We start from the raw sequence: 21,202 nt of genomic DNA on the forward strand, positions 1-21,202 counted from the left end.
CAGTGTTGGTAAGTTATCTAAATCTGCGATAAGCTAAGAAACTCATTTAGAAATTTACAAAATTATTTCCAAAATGTTGTTCCTCTTTCTTCTGATGTTATTGATGTTTCTCTTTCTTCTGATGTTACAGTATATGATTATTGATTAAAAATGTTTTTAATAGGATTTTAATAGGCTGAATCCTGACTTCAGTACCCCTAACTCTTATTTTTTCCCCTAAAATCTTAAATTTACCAACCGTGAATTTACCTGCCATGAGGGTTTTAAGAATGTCATGGCTGACAATGCCTTACTATACTATAGTACTAGTTCCAAAACTTATTTTAGGTACCTGTTTGCCTAAATGGAGCTTTACTGTATCAGGGGCTGTTAAAGTCTGCATCCGTCATAGGCTGGGCTTATGCCAGCATCACACTACATGACTTTTTCTAGGATTTTCAGTCGTAGCCTTCATTTACATAATCGTAAGAAAATCACAGTGAGTTGTAGAGAGTCGCAGCGTGCGCCCACTACCGTCAGTTGTGTATTGTGACACCTCCAGTGACTCAGTCATAGCGCTCTTAACAGCCCCTACGACTCTCTGCGTCACAAGTCGTAGGGGTGGACTCTTATGTCTGTGACAGTCAACAGCCAATGTGCGCTCAACCTGAAGTACAATGCATACAATGCGGCTGCAAGGAAAGAAGGAAAGTGAGTGTTTTGGATTGTGGGGAGGAGAGGATCATCGAACTTTGGAGACACACAGATGTCTGTTCGATGTTTCGTGTTTGTCATTTCGTGCTTGTTGTTTGTTAACTTTCGTGTGGTGCTCCTCCTCTTTTTCTGGTGTGCTCCACAAAATACCAAAATGGCGGATAAAATGAGGTGAAATTGTAGTACTTTCACGGCACAATGCAAGGTTTGGAACTGTGATGAAAAGTCGTGAGGGAATCATGTAATTAGTCACCCCCTGCGATTCCTAGTTGTATAATTTGACACCCTCTAGGACAGAAAAGGCAGCGAGATTCAGCAACTGCAGTAAAATTTGACATTCTCTCCGACTAAGTTGTGTCGAGTCCTGTAGTGTGACGCCGGCTTTAGACTGCAGTACTTTGTCATTTTTGCAGCAAGGAATGAGAACCCCTTCTTAAACAGATAAGCGGTCTGCATATCTATGAGAACTTGTGTCACTTGAGCAATGTACTGTAGGTTCATCTTGTTGGCTCATGTAATGTTATCAGAAAATGTGTGTTCTGTGCATATCCAAAGAAAGGTGGGTAGTGGCTAAATTTTAAAAAGCTTTGAAAATTAAAGAAAAATATTAAATATTTTTTTAAAAAAATTTAACAGAAATAAAAACACATTTAATTAAAAGTTATAATATTTTCAATGGAACACCTGAGTCCATGCATCAAAGCCAAGACTAAAGGACATGCCAAAAAAAGTTCAGTACAAGTGTGTTATTAAATCATTTTTATCACTTGTCTGTGTCTGTAAAATACATATTAGTTGATGGACATTTACCATTTCAATAATGCTCCTGACCTTTCTCTTTCTCGCTTGTATCTGTCTCTGAAGAGTAAGTATCCAGTCCATTAACTTTTCTTCATCTATTGAATTTAAAACCTTAATCATTCAAGCAGTTAGAAGAAGCAGAAAGCAGTGAGACTATCAATGTAGGAAAACTTACATATGAAATGGACAATTAATCATGCTCATTTAATATGCAAGAGTAAGTTCAGTCTCAGCAACGTCTTTTCCACTCATAACCAGATTAAAAATTGTTACACACAGAGTTTTAAGAAAATAACAAAATCAAAACAAATATATTCACTAATTATTAATAATAATCATAACCCCCAAATTGTAAAGATACAGTATGCCAAGAATATAACTGAGAGGTTGGTATAGTTAGAGGCTTTGAGATTTGTGTTCTCTGACACAGCTTTAGTGAAAGAGTAATAAATCAGACACTAACTAAAGAATACAACATAAAACAGTTACCCTATCTACAAACAAGGAGTCTCTATGTCCTGACAAACCAAATAAAAGAAAACCCGGACTGCTACCAAGTATTCAAATTTGTAGATAATACCTACGCAGGCTAACTACAGAGATAAACATGCCTTCTAGACAAAACAGAATATGACCTAGATTTAAATCTCTATTCTATTCTAGTCCAGATGCTACAAAGTGAATCTCCCAATTTTAAAAAATGCATCCAGGAGAGACCATTTTTAACCTAGGTATTTGTTATAAGGGAAATCAATTTTCTTAAACTAAAGAATGGTTAGCTCTCTTAAAATACTGTACTTAACTAGAGTCTGTTCTTTAATGTTGATCCAAACAACTCTTCTGTCCCCTTCTCTCCTCTCAATTTCCATCCCTTCTTTTCATGTGTCCTTCTTAACTTGTTTTTATCATGTGTTCCTGAACTGTGGATGACTCTTAATGATTTACCAATAAGTTAATTATGGTAAAACTAACTATGGTAAACAAGACATTCCTTTGGATCAATGTGTACATTATTTCTTGTGTTGAATCTGAGAACTGCAAGTACCGAACACAGGATCATTGTCTCTAGATCCTGGGTGATATAGCCTCAAATCTCATACTTATGAGATTTCTACAGAAGAACATTTGTCCAAGGGAATTATTAACAGCACAGAACAGTATAGGCTTGTCAGGATTTCTGAAAGGGGTGAGTTGTTGGACCCCCGTGTGAAGCCGTGAGGAAGGTAGTATGAGCAAAAGTAAATCCAATATTCCAAATCGAAGTCGTTAGGCAAGAGTGAAGTCAAAAGTAGGAGAACCAGGTCGGGTAGTCAAAGGAGTCAGGTCGAGAATAGTAGCACGCACAAGAGAAAGCTATGGAAGACTTCTCAATAGTGAGCGTAGGTAAGCCAGTGAAGAGTGTTTAAATATTGAAGAGAGAGAGATGTGGTTGAAAAATGAGTTCCTGGATGTGTGTGGAATTAAGCACTCGTGGGAATGCCAGGTTGCTTACGGGAGAAGGTACGAGTCGTGACAAGGCTGAATTTAGTTTTCATTAAATTGTTCCCAAGAGAAGGATGTTATAATAGTGTCCTGGCTAAACTCTGCAATAGGGACCATCTTAATTTCATCTTACTTATCCTGTTTAATTCAATTAATTAGGCAGTTTCTCACTTCTACAGTTTATCTACTGTGTAATGTGCTGTTTGTGCAAAATGGCTGCTATGTGTTGCCCAATGCAGTGCCTTGGAAAGGTGTTCACCTCCTTCCAATTATGTTTTGTTTTGTTGAAATAGAAATTATATATACTGTACAGATATTGTGAAATAAAAATGAACATATTTTTGGAATGAAGTTAAATATTTTCAAAAACTGGACAGAAAAATCCCAAACTAAAATTTATTGATACAAAGATACAAAGAAACAAAGATACTGAATATCCCTTTGATCACAGTGAAGTCAATCAAGAAGAGGAAGGCGTATTGTACCATTTAGACAATGCCTGTATCAGGCTTTCCATCCTGAATGAGCATCTGGGCAAATAATAAACTCTTCCAGGTGGATGCTGCACATTGGTGGTGGTGGAGGGGAGTCCCAATTACCTGTAAAGTGCTTTGAGTGGAGTGTCCAGGAAAGCGCTATATAAGTGTAAGCAATTATTATTATTATTATTTAAGGAAGAAACTGAATGTCCTTCAGCGGCACAGTCATTCCCTGACTTGAATTTTATCGAAGATCTGTGACAAACTTGAAAACTGCTGTCCATTATTGATCCTCAATCAACCTGAGAGTTGAGCTTCCTAAAAGTACTTTATAATTTTCCTTAATACGTCCATCAATTTCTGACTCAAGGGGGTGAATATTTATGTTATTTACATAGTTTGGTTTTTAATTTTTCTCTAATTAGGAAAGCAGTTTGTTGAACTGTTACAGAAAAGTTTGGTATTTAAACTATAATTATGATATTTTTCTCAAAATCAGTTAATGCATCCCAGAGTTCTAATGCACCCCTTTCTTTTTGGCAGGTAATAAAAGGAAATAATTCTTTCCTCAGATAGAAGAAATACAGCCCTCAGAGACAGCTGTAATGCTAGTGATCAGAGATAGCTGCTACATTCCATTTTACAAAAAGTACTCAGAATTGCTGATGCATTGGATCTGTATAAAGGCAGACCTCATTCACACTGCCCTGCTGCTTTTTCCTCTGGAGCATGAGAGAGTGAATTATAGATCCAGCCATTCAAAATGAGCAAGGTATGCTGCGTTAAAATGAGGTGGACGTTGCGCAACATACCATCTCATGCTGCAAAATACCACATGTTTATTTTAATAGGATAATAGTACCTTGTAAAACCACCAGGTGGAGCTAATAAAGCTTAATGTCTCATGTACAGCATTTGAGCTCTCGCCAGAAAACGTCCAGTTTCGAATCCCGGTCACTTCCAAGGGACAATCTTTTTCCAATTAAGAATTTAAGTTGCATACTGTTTAGACTTTTAATCATTTTAAAATGTGTATTACAGCATGTTAAACATTAAACATTAAAAAGTCAGTATATTTTATATAAGCAAGACTGCTCAGTTGAACAAAAGTACACAACCTTCCACCTCCATCATAAACAATTTAATTATGCATAAATATTTTATGCATCAAAGTCTTTAACTTGGTAACTTAGAGTGGGTTCTGGTTTGAACGTGTTTGTTCTAACATTATAAAGCTTTTATTATGTACTTTCCTAAAAAGTGATAATATTATATCCTTTTCTAAGAATATGTAATAATAACACCACTTGCTGTTATTGTAAAAAGATAAATGTTGTAGTGATTTAACATCACTTGATAGTTATATGAATATGGAATCATGTAACTAAGCAGCTAAAATATCACAGGTGGACAGTTTGGAAACATTTTGACATCTGTTTTTAAAAAAAATGTATTGTCCTTGTAGTGGTAATGGACAAAGCACTGCACCCAATGGTTCAAAGTGAGATCAGAGTATTACTTTCGGTTTGTTTCTTATATAGTGAATATATAAAAATAGTCCACTATTATAGCTTGTTGTTGGCTCTAGCATGAATTTGTGTATCTGGGTAATTTAAGTGATGGTTTTGTGATTAAGGATTTCTTTGAGAAATTCTTTAAGTTGAACAAAGGAGGGAAGAAGGTTTAGTTTTACAACTGCCACTCCGAGATTCTGACTGATTTGATTCCCCTTATTAAGCTGAAATGGATAAAGAAATCATTCAGTAGTTATATGTATTGGAAGGCACTCTGTTTTATCAACAGACACTCCGACTCAAACCTATGTTGTACAGTGATACAAACATGGTTAATGTCATCCACATTAAACAATGTGCTTATCTCGCAAATCCTGCTAAACTAGAAGCATTGCAGAAGGTGATAAACTGTACAATATTTACTGGAGTGCAGTTGAGTTGAAAGCAGGAAGTCTGTGAAGCCCCTCTGTTTATTGGTACCAAACATTGACGAGACGTCACGGTTCTGTACAGATTACAGAAAAGTGAACGCTGAAACTCCACCAGACATCGTATGTCCTGTTTAACCATAGTCAAGGACAGATGCTCTGTTCCCTTTTGTAAAGTGGTTACTCCCTGGAAATTAGAATATTATTGGACAATGTTGTGTGGCTCTGGAAGAATTTCTCTGTAAACTGAAGAGTTATAGAGGAAACACGTTGTGTATCACCCCTTTTTACACTTGTAAGAACAGTCCAATGTTAATGCGATACGGAAGATATTATTAATAACCTTTTAAATCTGAAGCTGTTAACTCTACTTCACACATGCATGTCAAGATCAGTTTAAAAAAAATCAAACCTTTGATTGGATGAGAATGATTGTTTTGCAAGGATGTGAAACGTGACAATTTGTTACAGTTACCATCAGGAGAAAAAAAAGTTTATTTTTATTTGTGGCTGCTGCAGTTGAATCCTTTGCAATGGCTGGATAGTTAACACTTTCCAATTGCTTTGTCAGTCTGTCCATGTGGGGGAGGGAGGAGCTCTCCTTGATGGCTGACACTTAAGTTAAAAATTAACAAAAACGGCAATGTAAACGTCATATTTACAATTTGTTGAAAATAAAAATGGTTGTAAAGTTCTCTAAAGTTCTCTCAGTCAAGAATGAGAATTCACGTAGGGAGCTGTGTAAGCATGCATGGGCTGGAAAGATCAGCTAAAGAGGAAAGAAAACACTTTCAGTGAAAACAATGTTTCAGGTGTGAGGAATACAGAGCCCCAATTCAATTGCAGCCTAAACGTTTCCCCACACACCCTGCCCCCACTGCGATTGGATTATACACAAACAAAGCACTAAAAGCTTTACAGTAGATGGTCGCAGATATAGGGATAGTACGTAATTCTAGCTTTATGAACTCAAACCTGGGATTCATTCAAAATAAGTTTTTTTAAAAAAAATTGAACCAGGTACTAGATCTTGTTTATATAAACGTTATACAGTATCACTGGGCAGAGTGATGGAGAGTGAAATAAATGACAAGCACTACGAGCTTTTTCCCTTCCCTCTGGTGTGAGATGATAATGCGCTGACTGGCATGAAACACCCCCCCCCCCCCATTTTTAATCATTTTGTGTCTGAATCAAAGCGGGTGAGAGAGTAGGAAGAGACACAGAAAATGTGTATCCTGTCTTCATTTCAAATTATATTTCACCTTCATTTTGTGTACTTTATAAATCTGTATTTTACTTATTTTCTGATAGTCAGATTCAACATATATTTGAACAAATTCTTGTAAATTAATGTATTTACAAGATGTGGAAGAAGTGCAACAAATTATTACATTGCAAAATGTTTTTAAAATTTTTAATTAAGAAGTAAAAATAACTTTCAACTTACACAAAGACTCTAAGCTGATCGTGTGGAAGAAAAACCACCTGTTTTTTGTGCATAAAAAGTGTTTTAACTGATTTATATATATAAAGTATTTTCGTGTTGATTTAAGTGTCCTTCTTTCAGTTGGATTGCATGATTAGCATGAAACAACTCAGGATTATTGTTATGATTTCTCTATTATTATCTAATCCCTTAACTCGTTCACTTGTGATGATTTTGGAAATATTTTGACACGTTCCTTTTAACCACATTGCTGTCGATACTGTTGCAATAGACAATGAAACGTTCTGAGTTTGTAATGTTGGGCGCTCTGAATGAGTTAAGCTTTGATACAGTATACAGCTATACTGTAGTGGCTTTAAAACTATACAACATCGTGCTGTTTGCATGTGGCACGTCTTTGTTCAAGTTTTATAACTACAGTATGGAAAAACAAGTGTTAAGAAAAAATAGGACATTTGATTGCTGGTTGCCTTATGTTAAACAGTAACAATGACAACAGTGCATGCTCCTGAAAATTCCTTCCCATCACCCAGAACTGGCAGAACTGTCTATTCTACATAACATTACACAGCGGGGTGTTAACACTCCTAGCCTTTGTGAGAAGTACGGAGCTGTGTTACATAAAGTGGCTGCAATGGAATATACTAGTAGGTAGAAGTTAATTCCAAGCTGGAATGAAAAGTCTCATAATGTCCCCTCTATAAATCGTCCAAGTCATTTATTATTCATATCTTCCGTATTGCAGTAAAATTGGAACGTTTTTTACATGTGAAAATCCATCAATTTTCTAACTGCTTTATCCAGGACAAGTAACAGTTTCACCAATACTATTTGGTAAGATTTTTATGATTTTGACAGACTTCAGAATGCTTCGACTGATGCTTAAAAATGTAACAATGTGTACAGTGGTAAGAGCACAGAACATCTTTCCGCCTGTGAAAAGATTTGCATATGTAGTTTATTCTTATCTGTGTGAAAACAGGAAATACACTGGGAGTTTCAGAAATTAAACAATGGTCTGGAACACCCTGTCTCGAAAATAGACATTTAATAAATTGAAGGTTGTGAAAACAGTGACGAATCACCCCGAAGAAAATACAATTTTAAAATACAAGTAGTTTTAAATTATTAGTTGTTATTAATAAATCACTTAACTTCGAACATGTTGTAATATTTATAAATACCCATAAATTCAATATAGTTTCCATAATATTTACTATTTTAGTTTTTCAAAGAAAATGTTTCCTCCAGCATGCACGTCACACGCCAAAGCCATTATACCACCGCGGTGCTTGACAAGTTAAGATATAACTGAAAGGGGCAGGCAAAAAGTTTCCAAGTAATTGCGGGTGAATGAGTCAAATTGATGTAGAAGTTTACAAAGAAAGTGGACTACGGTAATAATTTCAGCTATATGAAAATAAATAAATCCCTAAATATCATGATTAATTCCCTATTCCCTATTAATTCCATATTATATTCCCTATTAATCACATTCTAAAAAGAATGCTTTTTTTACTGCGATAAGGTGCGCAAGTATTCATAGAAAAGGTTAAAACATTATAACTTTTTATAAAGTATATAAACTTAATATAGTGAAAATGAACACATAAAACCTTTCCCAAAATAACCGCAGTAAGTAACCGAATGAAAGACTTTGATGCTTAAAAGGTTTATGAAGAAAGTGGAATACTGGTGTTTATTTTTTTTTAAACTACCAATATCAGCCATATACAGCTTACATAATATGTTTATATTTTTAAATTAATATAATTTATGATTTTCAGAGACATTATGCTCCTGTTATTTTTGTGCTCGGCTACCAAAATTTACTTTTAGTTGTAAAATTCCATTTTAATATTCAATATTAAGCAGATTTTAACACGCACAGTAAAGAGATCAAATGAAGCAATCGTTTCACTAACAACCAAAGCGTCACGAGTGCCGCCTGTCAGTCATTTTGGCCAGCCAATCACGTACTGCGGTATAACGCGCTAATCTGCAGATAATTTTGCACAATATGGGATTTTACCGCGCATTTTGAATGGCTGCATCTGTAATTTACTTGAGTCAATAATCTTATCTTGTCTTGCTTTTTCAGTCATTCACATTGTTTACTGTCCGGGATTGACTATATGCTCCTGAATGCAAATGGTTATTTTATATCGATATAATCCATATACCCCTAACAATAAAATTATTAATAAATCAAAAATGAGTATCAATAGCAAACATTTTTTCTTTAATGAGAACTCAGCTACCACATTAATATGCCTAAAATGTCTGTTATGTGTCATGAAAAAGTATAATGAAGATTTATGGAAAATTAATCCTCACTTGGTGACATTCTTTATTTAATACAGTTTCTTTTGCTGTTCTTGCATTACCAAAGTCATATGTTGTATGTAGCCAGTGAATTACTGATGTAAAAAGCTGCAGCTGTTCTTCATATCATTATTTTGTGCTCCAGGGCCCACATTTCCTTTCAAAAACTTGCCGCACATTAACCTTCTACTATACACTTTAATACAAATTTTAAATTAAATTTAAAGTAAAAATGTATACATACATTATATATTTTAGTTGCATCTTCATCTTTGCATCTTCAAACTTATATAATTGCTAAGATTGAGAGCAAACCTCTTTTAAAGTATTTTAAAATGTATTTCTATATAAAATAGAAAATATATTTACTTGCAATCTGTAGATATTCAGGATTAAAAATCTAATTGAATCTCATTGAACATGTAAAGATATCTATAGAAAGTCTATAGCTATTGTACGTTTTTTAATGGAATATATTTTTAGGACAATACAGGTGCTGCGTGCTTGACTTCAGTGGTGGACAGCAAGCTGATGCACATGGTACTTTTAAAAGAAATTTAAAGTACTACCTTTAAATATGTTATAACCTGAAAGATATTAACTAAATTAACTAAATGTCTTTACTTTGGGGTTGCCTACAGTATGTTGTTTTCATTATCAGACATCGATGAGAAAAAATGTTCTCATCATGAAAAAGTCTGCCAATTTTTGTTCTTACAAAATGTTATTAATCACTGCACTGCAATACTAATAGAATTGTGAATTCACAGTTAAACAAACACCCTTTAATTAAAACAAGGAAATATGTTTCTTCTGTTCTTTTGTACTGAATACTTCAAAAATTGTGACAGTAGGCTTAATGTAGTTAACTTGGGATGGTGTTTGGGGATCCTCATTTAATTCTCCTTCTTGACCTATTTTTTTTCCCACTGTTAGAGCCACCTGTACGGTTCAAGCAGCCTCTCAGTGATTTGGAGGTGTGGGAGAGAGATCTAGCTGTGCTAGAATGTGAAGTGCCTGAGGACTCAGTACCAACAACTTGGTACCTAGAGGACCGACGCCTGCAGCCAGGGGCCAAGTATGGCATGGAGGAATGGGGAACAATGCGCCGCCTCACTATCCGTGATGTTGGTGCTGATGATGATGGCATCTATCTCTGTGAGATGGCAGATGGAGGAAGGAGCATTGCTGAGGTGTCCGTCCGAGGTAAGAAGACTGCTGCACACACACAACTCTTGTGAGGTCTTACTTAAATGCAGTATAACTGCTAGTGGTGCAGAATAGCCATTTCTAAGGACAGTCTATACTTCAACAGACAACAGGTGAAAGAGAGGCAAATCTGACTTTATCATTAGCCTTACTCCACAGAATATATTGTGATTTGGTAAATATTTAAATTTTTTGGTAAAAGAACAAGTGGGAGGAAATGCTAGTATCGCCAGCGATTCAAAAATTAAATAACCCCCACCCCCCCAAACAGCTCGACACTTGCCTGAATTACAGTAGCTGACTTTTTCCAAGTGGATTAGCCAACTCCAGGACCAAGAGAAATGTTTTATACTTCTTACGAGGTTTTTAAAAAAAGCAACATCAGCTGTAGGCAAGCTGTTATTTCTCTTTAAAAGAAGTCTACAATTGGCAAAGGTTTTCAACTCTGAATCAGTAGTAGGGGGTTAAGTCTCAAGGTGAGAAAACACATCAGTTAAACTGCACTCTTGAGTAAAAGACTGGAAGACTGCCAAGGTTTTATAAGGAGAGAACTAGTTACTGATTGCCACTGTGTCAGGGCCATTAAATATCACTGGTCTAATATTTGTTCCTGGCCAAACAGGATCAGCTGGCGAGTTTAGGACTTGGATAGGGCTGGACTTCAAGATAGAGTCCATGTTCACTGTCCAGGTTAGATCATTAGAAATGTTAATTCCCAAAATCCTAAAGCTGGTGACTGTTTCCACTTCCATTCCATCAATACTGAGTGGGCTGTGAGTGTGCGGCCTGTGTCTCCAAAAGTCCACAATTAGCTCTTTTTTTATTCACTTTGAAGTCCATGTTATTGCTATGACACCACCTCAGCAACTCTACAACTTCATCCCAGTAAGTGGACTCGTCATCATCACTGATCAGGCCTATTATAGTGGTGTCATCTGCAAATTTAATAATGTGGTGGTTGCTGTGTCTTGCTGTGCAGTCATGAGTGAATAGGGAGTACAACTTTGGACTCAGACAGCTGCCTTGTGGGGTGCCAGTGCTCAGGGTGAGTGGTGTTGATGTTTTATCACCTATCTGCACCACCTGTGGTCTCTCAATTAGGAAGTCCAGCAACCAGTTGCAGACAGAGTTGCACAGTCCTAGTCCCCTGAGCTTTGTCACCAGTTGGCTGGGTATGGTGGAATTGAATGCTGAACTGTAGTCCACAAACAGCATTCTCACATATGAGTTATAGTGTCCAGGTGTTCCAAGGCTGTATGTACAGCTAGGAAGACAGCATCATCCACTGATCTGTTGTTCTGGTAGGCGAGCTGCAAGGGGTCCAGGGACTCTGTGATGGAGGAGTTGGTGTGTGACAACACCAGCTTCTCCAGGCATTTCATCACCAAGGTTGTTAATGAACCTGGAGCGGATCAGAGAACCCTGCACTGGAACTGTAACAACACTGTAACACCTGGAGCAGATCAGAGCACCCTGCACTGGGACTGTAACAACACTGTAACAATTCTGGAACTCTATCCCCAAGGATATCAGAGAGTCGCCTTCTCTTAACTCCTTCAGATCCACATTCAAAACCTTCTTCTTTCGAAAACCCTTTACTTAACTGTTTCTGTTCTTTACCCCTCTCTCCTACTGTATTCAGTATCCCCATCTTCTATGTCCACTTATTGTGTAATTTGCATATCTTGTGTATTTTTTATTGTTGTTGTCAATCTGTAAAGCACTTTGAGAAGCTACCTTTAAAGGCCCTTATAAAATAAAGTTGATTATATTGTTAGAAATTGGGGGATACCAAAATGGTAAAAATTGGGATCTGCAGCCATGTCATCCTGCAACTCACAACTGGCAACCCACTGAAGCTAAGCAGGTGTGAGCCTGGTCAGTACCTGGATGGGAGACCTCCTGGGAAAAACTAAGGTTGCTGCTGGAAGAAGTGTTAGTGGGGCCAGCAGGGGGTGCACACCCTGTGGTCCATGTGGGTCCTAATGCCCCAGTATAGTGACGGGGACACTATACTGTAAACAGGCGCCGTCCTTCGGATGAGACGTAAAACCGAGGTCCTGACTCTCTGTGGTCATTAAAAATCCCAGGGCGTTTCTCGAAAAGACTCCCATTGGCCTTTACCAATCATGGCCTCCTAATAATCCCCCTCTATGAATTGGCTACATTACTCTGCTCTCCTCCCGACTGATAGCTAATGTGTGGTGAGCGTTCTGGCGCACTATGGCTGCCGTCGCATCATCCAGGTGGATGCTGCACATTGGTGGTGGTGGAGGGGAGTCCCCATTACCTGTAAAGCTCTTTGAGTGGAGTGTCCAGAAAAGCGCTATATAAGTGTAAGCAATTATTATTATTATTATTATTATTATTATTATCTGACCGATTTAGTCAATAAGTGTCAATACGTGAAATAATTATTAAGAAACCACAACTTGTAAGTAATTTCTTTAGAATATACGTGAGTAGTTGGTATAATTAAAGGCATGTGGATTCTTTGTTCTCTGGGGAAGCTTTGTTAAGAGGAGTAATAATCCCAGCACACTTAAAAAAAATGAATATTTATTACAATGACAAGACACAAGCTTCATCACACACAACAAAACATACAACACAGAAGTTACTCTATGTACAGTATTTACAAACAAGGCATTTCAGAGGCCTAACATTCAGGTCACCCAGAACAACCCCAGATTGCTACTACGCATTAAAGCTGCTTTCTAACTAAATACAGTGCAACCTGCAGTTAAATCTCTCTCTCTCTGCACCCTGGATGCCACAAAATAAATGGGAGCCTATATCCCAATCCATAAAAGTGAACCCAAAGCAGGAAAGACATTTCAAACTGAGGTACTGTATATTTTACCCAGTTTTACCCAAGTTTCCTAAATAAATAGCATGCTCTCTCTAGCAAGGTTCAGATCCTTAGCTCCTGTCAGGTTGGGTTTGGATGATTATCAAGTAGGGGCTCTCATCTGGTGCAAACTACAACTCCTCCTGAATCTTGGAAGAGGTGTTAGTAGGGCCAGCAGGGGGCGCTCACCCTGCTGTCCATGTGGGTCTTAATGCCCCAGTATGGTGATGGGGACACTGTACTGTAAACAGGCGCCGTCCTTCGGATGAGACATAAAACCGAGGTCCTGACTCTCTGTGGTCATTAAAAATCCCAGGGTGTTTCTCGAAAAGAGTAGGGGTGTAACCCCGGCATCCTGGCCAAATTTCCCATTGGCTCTTACCAATCATGGCCTCCTAATAATCCCCATCTATGAATTGGCTTCATTACTCTGCTCTCCTCCCCACTGATAGCTAATGTGTGGTGAGCGTTCTGGCGCACTATGGCTGCCGTCGCATCATCCAGGTGGATGCTGCACATTAGTGGTGGTGGAGGGGAGTCCCCATTACCTGTAAAGCGCTTTGAGTGGAGTGTCCAGAAAAGCGCTATATAAGTGTAAGCAATTATTATTATTATTATTATTATTGTCTCTTCTCTCCTTGTTCCCTGCTTCTTCTTTCTTCCTCTTCTTCCTTGTCTCTGTGATCTTAATGTGATTTTATATTGTGTATTTCGATACTGCTCCTTGACAATCATTAACCCACAACTTACCTAGGTATACTAAAGTACAGTTTTCAATTGTTTTTGCTGAAAGGACCCCCCAGACCTTAGCAAACATCCTTTCAGCTTTGAAGCTAGAAGTGTTTACTATGCCAAGTGTCACAAACTTTATCTAAAATCCAACAGATGATCATCGGTCACCTTAAACTTAAACAATATTATATTATTATTTTCAGTCTGAGATAGACCAAAATTAGTTATTGTGAAAAACTCAATTCAAGCTTAAGATCAACCATTGCATTCTTTCTTCAAAATGTTCCTTGCTTTCTACAGGCACCATTGTACGTAAACTACCCCGAAAAGTGGATGTATTGGAAGAAGAGAATGCTGCATTCTGTGTGGAGGTTGAAGAGGAAGAAATGGACATTCACTGGTACAAAGATGGCATAGAGCTCCGAGAAACCCACAAGACCATCATAAAGTCTTTTGGCAAAACTCACATACTTGTCTTTGTTAATGCATCTCCCGAAGACTCTGGAGTTGTCACCTTTTTAGTTGGGAGATCCAAGACATCATCACAACTTAGGGTCAGAGGTTAGTAATTAATAATAATTTCATTCTCAATAGTAGCAGGTGGTCTGATGGGTGTTTATGAGTCCAATTTTTTGCATGGCAGCAACAACCCATCAGAATTGTTACAGAAAAATAAAGAAAAACACTGATGTTTTTTTTTAATTTGTCTGTAACCAAGGTTTGATATGAAAAAATGAGTTTATCACAATAAAATACAAATATGAGTCTTCAAATGACTTCACATTAAGTTGTGCTTAAGAAAACAATGTAATTCATATAGCAGAAATTAAAGTTACATACAATAACTACAGATATCACTTTTTGGTCTAAATGTGTACTGTATCTGCCTGAAATATCTGTGAAATATGTGTATCTGCTGAAAAGGTATCGAAATCAAATGAAAAGTCCCTGTGATTAAAATTTAAAAGAAAATGAAGATAATTGAGGTTGTTGAACATAATCAGTATTTGATAATTCCAGAAAAAGAATTTGATTTCACCATGATTCAGTATTTTAATTTATAGAACAAGAGTGTTCAATATAATATGTAAAGAATGTTTTGTGCGTAATACACACAAGTTCTTCCTTCCTTCAGCTGCCCGACACAGCCCTCCCAGCTCCCCTGTGGGTGTACAGATGAATACAGAGCGTGCCAACGCAGCACTCCTCTCCTGGGTTTCAGCTCATGACTCACGCAAGAACCCCCCCTCTGGCTATGTGCTGGAGAGGCAGGAGCTGAGCTCTCCAGAATGGCTGCAGTGTCTCACCACAGATTCAGCCACTGCAGTAGAGATCCTGGGGGACAGCGTACCCTGTGAGGCAGACTATCGATTCCGTATTTGCAGCGTCAACAAATACGGTAGGAGTGGCCATGTGGAGTTCCCAGGATCTGTCCATCTTGGTAAGCCCTTTGATGAAATTTGACTCTGGACTTGTGGGTCTAATAAGTGAAATCTGTAGAAAAATATTTATAAAGACTTGCTGAGTATCAGAGCTTGAAGTGCAACAAGCACTGACTATTTACAAACCTTTAGTAGCACTAAGGATACTATTCCTATCCAACATTCCATGAAAGTAAACCTCTGTAGCTCCTACATAGCTGTAGTATTGAAGAACATTAGTCTGATATGTTATAGGTAACTCCTGCAGACAAACTGATGAGCAGTGTCCCTGCATCTGGAATCTAAAATGCTGTAAAATGTTTTTCTTTGTTATCTTTCATGTACTGGAAAATACACCATAAGACACCCAAAGATTAACCTTATCTCACTTATACAGTAAATGTTATGTTCTTGCAATGAAGTACAATGAAGTACAACTAAAAATACAGAAAACAATATAGATTTGTTGTAGATGTGCAATTAAAACAACATGCAATAGATGAAGAATGAAGAAAAGTCTGAGATCAGACGACAGGGTAGATCTGCTGAATATATTTATGTTTTCCATAATTTTCCAGTAACGAATATGGTAATTAATGAAGTTTCTAATGAATGATCTACCCACAGTCCCTGTGGCTCGAATACAAACCCCACTACAGGATGCATTAGTAATGGAGGGCCAGGATGCAGAGTTTTCCATTGAGCTTTCAGCCTGTGTGGTTGGGACCTGGTTTTTGAATGGCACTCAAATCCAAGAGGGTGAAAGGTTCTCCATGCATCGGTCTCGCACACACCATTCCCTGTGCATCAGGTGTGCTCAGAACACTGACAACCGGACTGAGATCACTTTCATTGCCTATGGCGTGAGAGATTCAGCAGCACTCTACATTCAAGGTACAGTAGGTTTTTTCTGCATTGGCTTTAGACCAGAAGTGGGTGTGTAAAACACCAATAGTACACTAAAAAGATTTTATTTTACTGTACTTACTATTCCATTTTATTTTTTTTACATGCAAAAGACACAGGAAAGTAATATCTTGAGAAAAAATAATTAGGAAAAGTGCTAGAGAGTACAATGAACTGTATAAACATCTCAGATTTGTTTTGCCACAGATATGTATGTTAGAAAATAAATTATATTTTTGATATTTCAGCTCCACAGGTGAAATTTTTACCCCTCCCAGAGATGGATTGCAAAAAAACTGTTGAAGCAGGCAGCCCACTTGTGCTTTACTGTGAGCTTTCAGACCCTACTGCTATGGTTCACTGGTACAAAGATGGAGTAGAACTACACACAATAGAAGGTCTGCACATACAATCAGAAGGAACCATGAGGCGGCTTGTGATCCAGTCAGCGGAGTTCACCCATTCTGGAGTTTATAGTTGTGATGCCATTGATGATGTCATGAGATTTCATGTGGAAGTTAAAGGTGAGTTGAACCCAGACTGCAATGATTTGATTCCTATCAGGATTACTAACTTAATGATGGATATGAGCTCTTAATCATTAAGATGTATAAATGTTTATGATAAATTAAAAGAATAGACAACTATCTCTCAGACAAGGCATTCAAATTTCATCACGCTGTAAGAAAAGCTCTTATGATAGTGATTTGTTAACTCTTTCTTAATAGATACCTTTGTTACCCTTAGAGTTAAAATATGAAGATAATGAAACTATGATCCAGTGACACATGTCAGAAAAAATACAAGTTGTATAAGGTGCTGGTATCTTAAACTAACAAATCAAAACACCTGTAGCTCCACCAGTGAGATTCAGAGCTCTACCTGAGGCTGAGAGGATCAAATCCATTGAAGCAGGCTGCCCAATTGCACTGCAGTGCGAGCTCTCAGACCCCAATGCCCAGGTCTGCTGGTACAAAGATGGAGTAAAACTCCTCCCACACAGTGGCATAGACATCCAATCAGAGGGCAACGTGAGGAGACTGGTCATCCAATCAGCTGATTTGCACCACTCTGGGGTATACAGATGTGAAACAGATAATGATGCCATCCATTTCAAAATGGACATTAAAGGTGACATGTTTATTTTTAGTAATATTGGATTTTATATTAGTGCTGTGTGTCTTTCATGCAATCTACTGCAAATCTAGTGAATATGCTAAAACTTGTACTGTGAAAAAGCTGCTTTTAATGACAAGTAATTGGGAATATACTGGAGTAAAAAAGAGAAAGGATGTTGAAGTATAGAGTATTATTTGAGAGAAGGATATTCTATCGATCATGAAGGGATTTTGACATTCTGAATGAACATACAGTATACTGTATATTTCATTTGGTCTCTACATAGTTGGATAGTAATGTTATTCAGCCCAGTTGACAGTGAGCCTTTGGGTGGACAAAGATAGTGGTTTACACTAAGCTAGATTTTGCAATGATTTCTTTACCTCTTTGTTGTGAGATGTAAAAATGGGTGCTGGTGATGTGCTTCAATACAGCAATACCATTTAAAGTGATAATATCATTCTTTCTTTAAATTAATTAAAACACCTGTAGCTCCACCAATGATCACAGCTCTTCCTGAGTCTGAGAGGAATAGGTCCACTGAAGCAGGCTGCCCCATTGTGCTGCACTGTGAGGTTTCAGACCCCACTGCCCAGGTCTGCTGGTACAAGGATGGAACAAAGCTCCTCCCACAGAGTGGCATAGACATCCAATCAGAGGGCACCACAAGGAGAATGATTATCCAATCAGCAGAGCTGGCCCACTCTGGGGTGTACAGCTGTGACGCTGTTGATGATGTCATACAATACATGGTGGATGTTAAAGGTGATTTAAATATAATTACCAATTAATTTAACATCACATATGTATGATAAATACTATCACCTTAACAATAACACATCAACATCAGAGAATTCAGTCAGTTAGACGTCTTCTTTAAGGTTTTATATATAACAAATATCAATATAAAATATGTAATTATGTATTAAATATATACAATTTATTTAAAGCACTGTGAATTGTTTTCATCGCAAAAATTATATTCAACCTTGAAAAAGCTGAGAAATTATGACATACAATCACGTAGAATAGAGGTTTCTAAACCTTGTATAGAAGGGCAAGTGTCTCTCCTGGATTAATTCCATCTCAGTTCTTAACAAACTAAATCATCCCGTTTTGTCTTAATTTTACTAATTTGTCAACTTCTGGAATTGGTTCATTTATGAAAACTAGAAAAGGTGTGATCAGAACAGCTCTGTAGCACCTGGATTGGACCAGCCTGTCCTAGAATATACATGTACAGGTAGCAATATTAACACCTGAAATCATTTAACTTTATTAATAATTTGTTTAGATCAAAGTTTGGTATAAATGCTGTAATATCATCAGTAATTTCCAAGACAATGCACTCACTTTGTTTTTTATCAAATGAATTTAAACACCCGTAGCTCCACCAGTGAGATTCACAGCTCTTCCAGAGTCTGAGAGGAATAAGTCCACTGAAGCAGGCTGCCCCATTGTGCTGCACTGTGAGGTATCAGACCCCACTGCCTGGGTCTGCTGGTACAAGGATGGAACAAAGCTCCTCCCACAGAGTGGCATAGACATCCAATCAGAGGGCACCACAAGGAGAATGATTATCCAATCTGCAGAGCTGGCCCACTCTGGGGTGTACAGTTGTGACGCTGTTGATGATGTCATAAAATTCACGGTGAAAGTTAAAGGTGATTTAACGCAGATTTTTAAATAAAAAACATTAGTAATTTAACCTAGAGATAGACTGTGCTCATTGAAACATGAACATATCTAAAATAGTTTAAGGGCTTTAAGTCGGCAACACTTCATCTTTAAGGCTTGGCATCAGATTTACAGTTTTATTAAAATCCTGATACTTGGTTTCAGAAATGAAATCACAAAACCTAAATCCACTGTAAAATTATATTTTTTCCAGATACTGTACAACGTTTCTTTACAATTCAGATCAATTTGCCATTTTGTAAATTAATTTCTGGCTTTATCAAATTTTGCTAAAGATGTTAGAAAAATCCATCGCTGTTTCCAAGGCAATGAATTGATATTGTTTTTCTTCTAATTAATTACAACTTCTGTAGCTCCACCAGTGAGGTTCACAGCTCTTCCTGAGTCTGAGAGGAATAAGTCCACTGAAGCAGGCTGCCCCATTGTGCTGCACTGTGAGGTTTCAGACCTCACTGCCCAGGTCTGCTGGTACAAGGATGGAACAAAGCTCCTCCCTCAGAGTGGCATAGACATCCAATCAGAGGGCACCACAAGGAGAATGATTATCCAATCAGCAGAACTGGCCCACTCTGGAGTGTACAGCTGTGACTCTGTTGATGATGTCATGAAATTCAAGGTGGATGTCAAAGGTGATTTAAATTATAATTTTTTAAATAGTACAATACACAATTTAAGTGCTATTATTTTTATCAAAATGCCTGAACTGTTCTACTCAATATTAGTTTTTCACGTGAAATGTAACTGGTGAGAAATGATCCCTAAACTTTGTTACATATTTTGGTAATTGATTATGTTTTCAAAACCTTGATATTGAAGAGCACTTTAATCTTTCCTCCACGTAGATCTAATATGAGAAAAAAGAAAGTCTTGAAAGTAATCTCCTGAAAAAAAGATTAAATGAACAATCCATTGCTATTTGTCTTTGGATCTTTCAAGAGAATATTAATGTTTTCTTATTAGAGTGATAAAACCTGATCTCTATAATATACAGAATTATGGAAAATCCTAGTCCATAATTTATCTTAAATACAAAAGAATATTTATAATAACCTTAAAATAGTCTATAGATGTACTATATAAAAATATATTACAATAAGGCAGGTTATATGCTTTCAATTTGCATTCCATAAATTCCATTTATGAAATTATTACCAAGTTATAATAAATTCAGGAGGAAGGCTAGATCCAAATCCCACACACTTCTGCTCGCCTGCATATATACAGTAAGTCTTGCATCCAGGCCTTCCTGTAGCACATCTCTCATATTCAGTAGTGCACATCCACACAACACTCTGTGTCTCACTCTGTTGCAGATAGATGTGTTTTGCATTTGGCGAAATTACTTTCATTGCACTCATTCAGAACTGGAGTCGCTATCGCCTCTTCAGCTCCAGTGCTTCACCACAAAGACAGTGCCTCTACACTGATCATAGTGTCTGCATTATTCTTTCAGGTCCCCTGATTTCAGCAAGCCTCCAGAATCTTAGAGCAGCTGCAGCAGCTACCTGCACAACAATTTCCTCCCTTTTTCTCTTTCTTATTTGCCTGTTCCATTCTCCTCCCTCCCCACTTCTTTCTCCGGTTCTGGTCAAATATACAACTCACCATACCTATGGCTCCAGCATATGTATGCCATTTTGTTTCTTCCACTCTCCCCAGTCCTTCTTTTCACTGTCCACTGCAGGAGCCCCTGGTCACTGACTCCCACTCTGCCCCACGAGCAAGTGTGCATGGAGCCAGTGTGCATGGAGCCAGTGTGCATCAGACTGGAGCTTCCACGTTCATGCCCATACTGTCCCTAGCGAGGCAATTTCTCCATTCCTTTTCTGGAATAGCAGCTCTTCCGGTCACTATCGCTTTCCACTACCACAACAAAGTTCCAATCTCAAACTAGGTTGCACAGCAACATGCTAACCAGTAGGACTTTCCTTCTTCTATGCCACACTTCTCTTCCAGTCACCAGTGTTTTCTATTGCACCCATAGATTTTGGATCTCAAACTGTCTAGTGCAGCTACTGTAACTGATACCTGGTGGCTTTGTTCTTACCTCCCTCCATGCTCAGCAACTCATCATGGCAACCAGTACAAACACAA

At 37.6% G+C, this 21,202-nt stretch overlaps 1 protein-coding gene across 10 annotated transcripts in view; it reads left to right on the plus strand.

Moving 5' to 3' along the window:
- obsl1a (obscurin like cytoskeletal adaptor 1a) overlaps positions 1-21,202 on the plus strand; it is a 69,304-nt gene that overhangs the window by 11,444 nt on the left and 36,658 nt on the right. For 6 of the 10 annotated variants that reach the window (XM_088607374.1, XM_088607375.1, XM_088607379.1 and 3 more), the window contains 9 exons: positions 10,109-10,378; positions 14,265-14,525; positions 15,100-15,405; positions 16,013-16,279; positions 16,540-16,815; positions 17,147-17,422; positions 17,903-18,175; positions 18,799-19,074; positions 19,462-19,737. In XM_088607374.1, coding sequence (XP_088463500.1) covers positions 10,109-10,378; positions 14,265-14,525; positions 15,100-15,405; positions 16,013-16,279; positions 16,540-16,815; positions 17,147-17,422; positions 17,903-18,175; positions 18,799-19,074; positions 19,462-19,737 — 2,481 coding nt within the window. The remainder of the gene's footprint in view (positions 1-10,108; positions 10,379-14,264; positions 14,526-15,099; positions 15,406-16,012; positions 16,280-16,539; positions 16,816-17,146; positions 17,423-17,902; positions 18,176-18,798; positions 19,075-19,461; positions 19,738-21,202) is intronic. The other 4 variants (XM_088607376.1, XM_088607383.1, XM_088607378.1 and 1 more) reach the window with 3 other exon arrangements.

The sequence above is a fragment of the Lepisosteus platostomus genome, chromosome 14 (genome assembly GCF_059453375.1).
Source record: "Lepisosteus platostomus isolate fLepPlt1 chromosome 14, fLepPlt1.hap1, whole genome shotgun sequence".
Taxonomy (NCBI): Eukaryota; Metazoa; Chordata; class Actinopteri; order Semionotiformes; family Lepisosteidae; genus Lepisosteus; species Lepisosteus platostomus.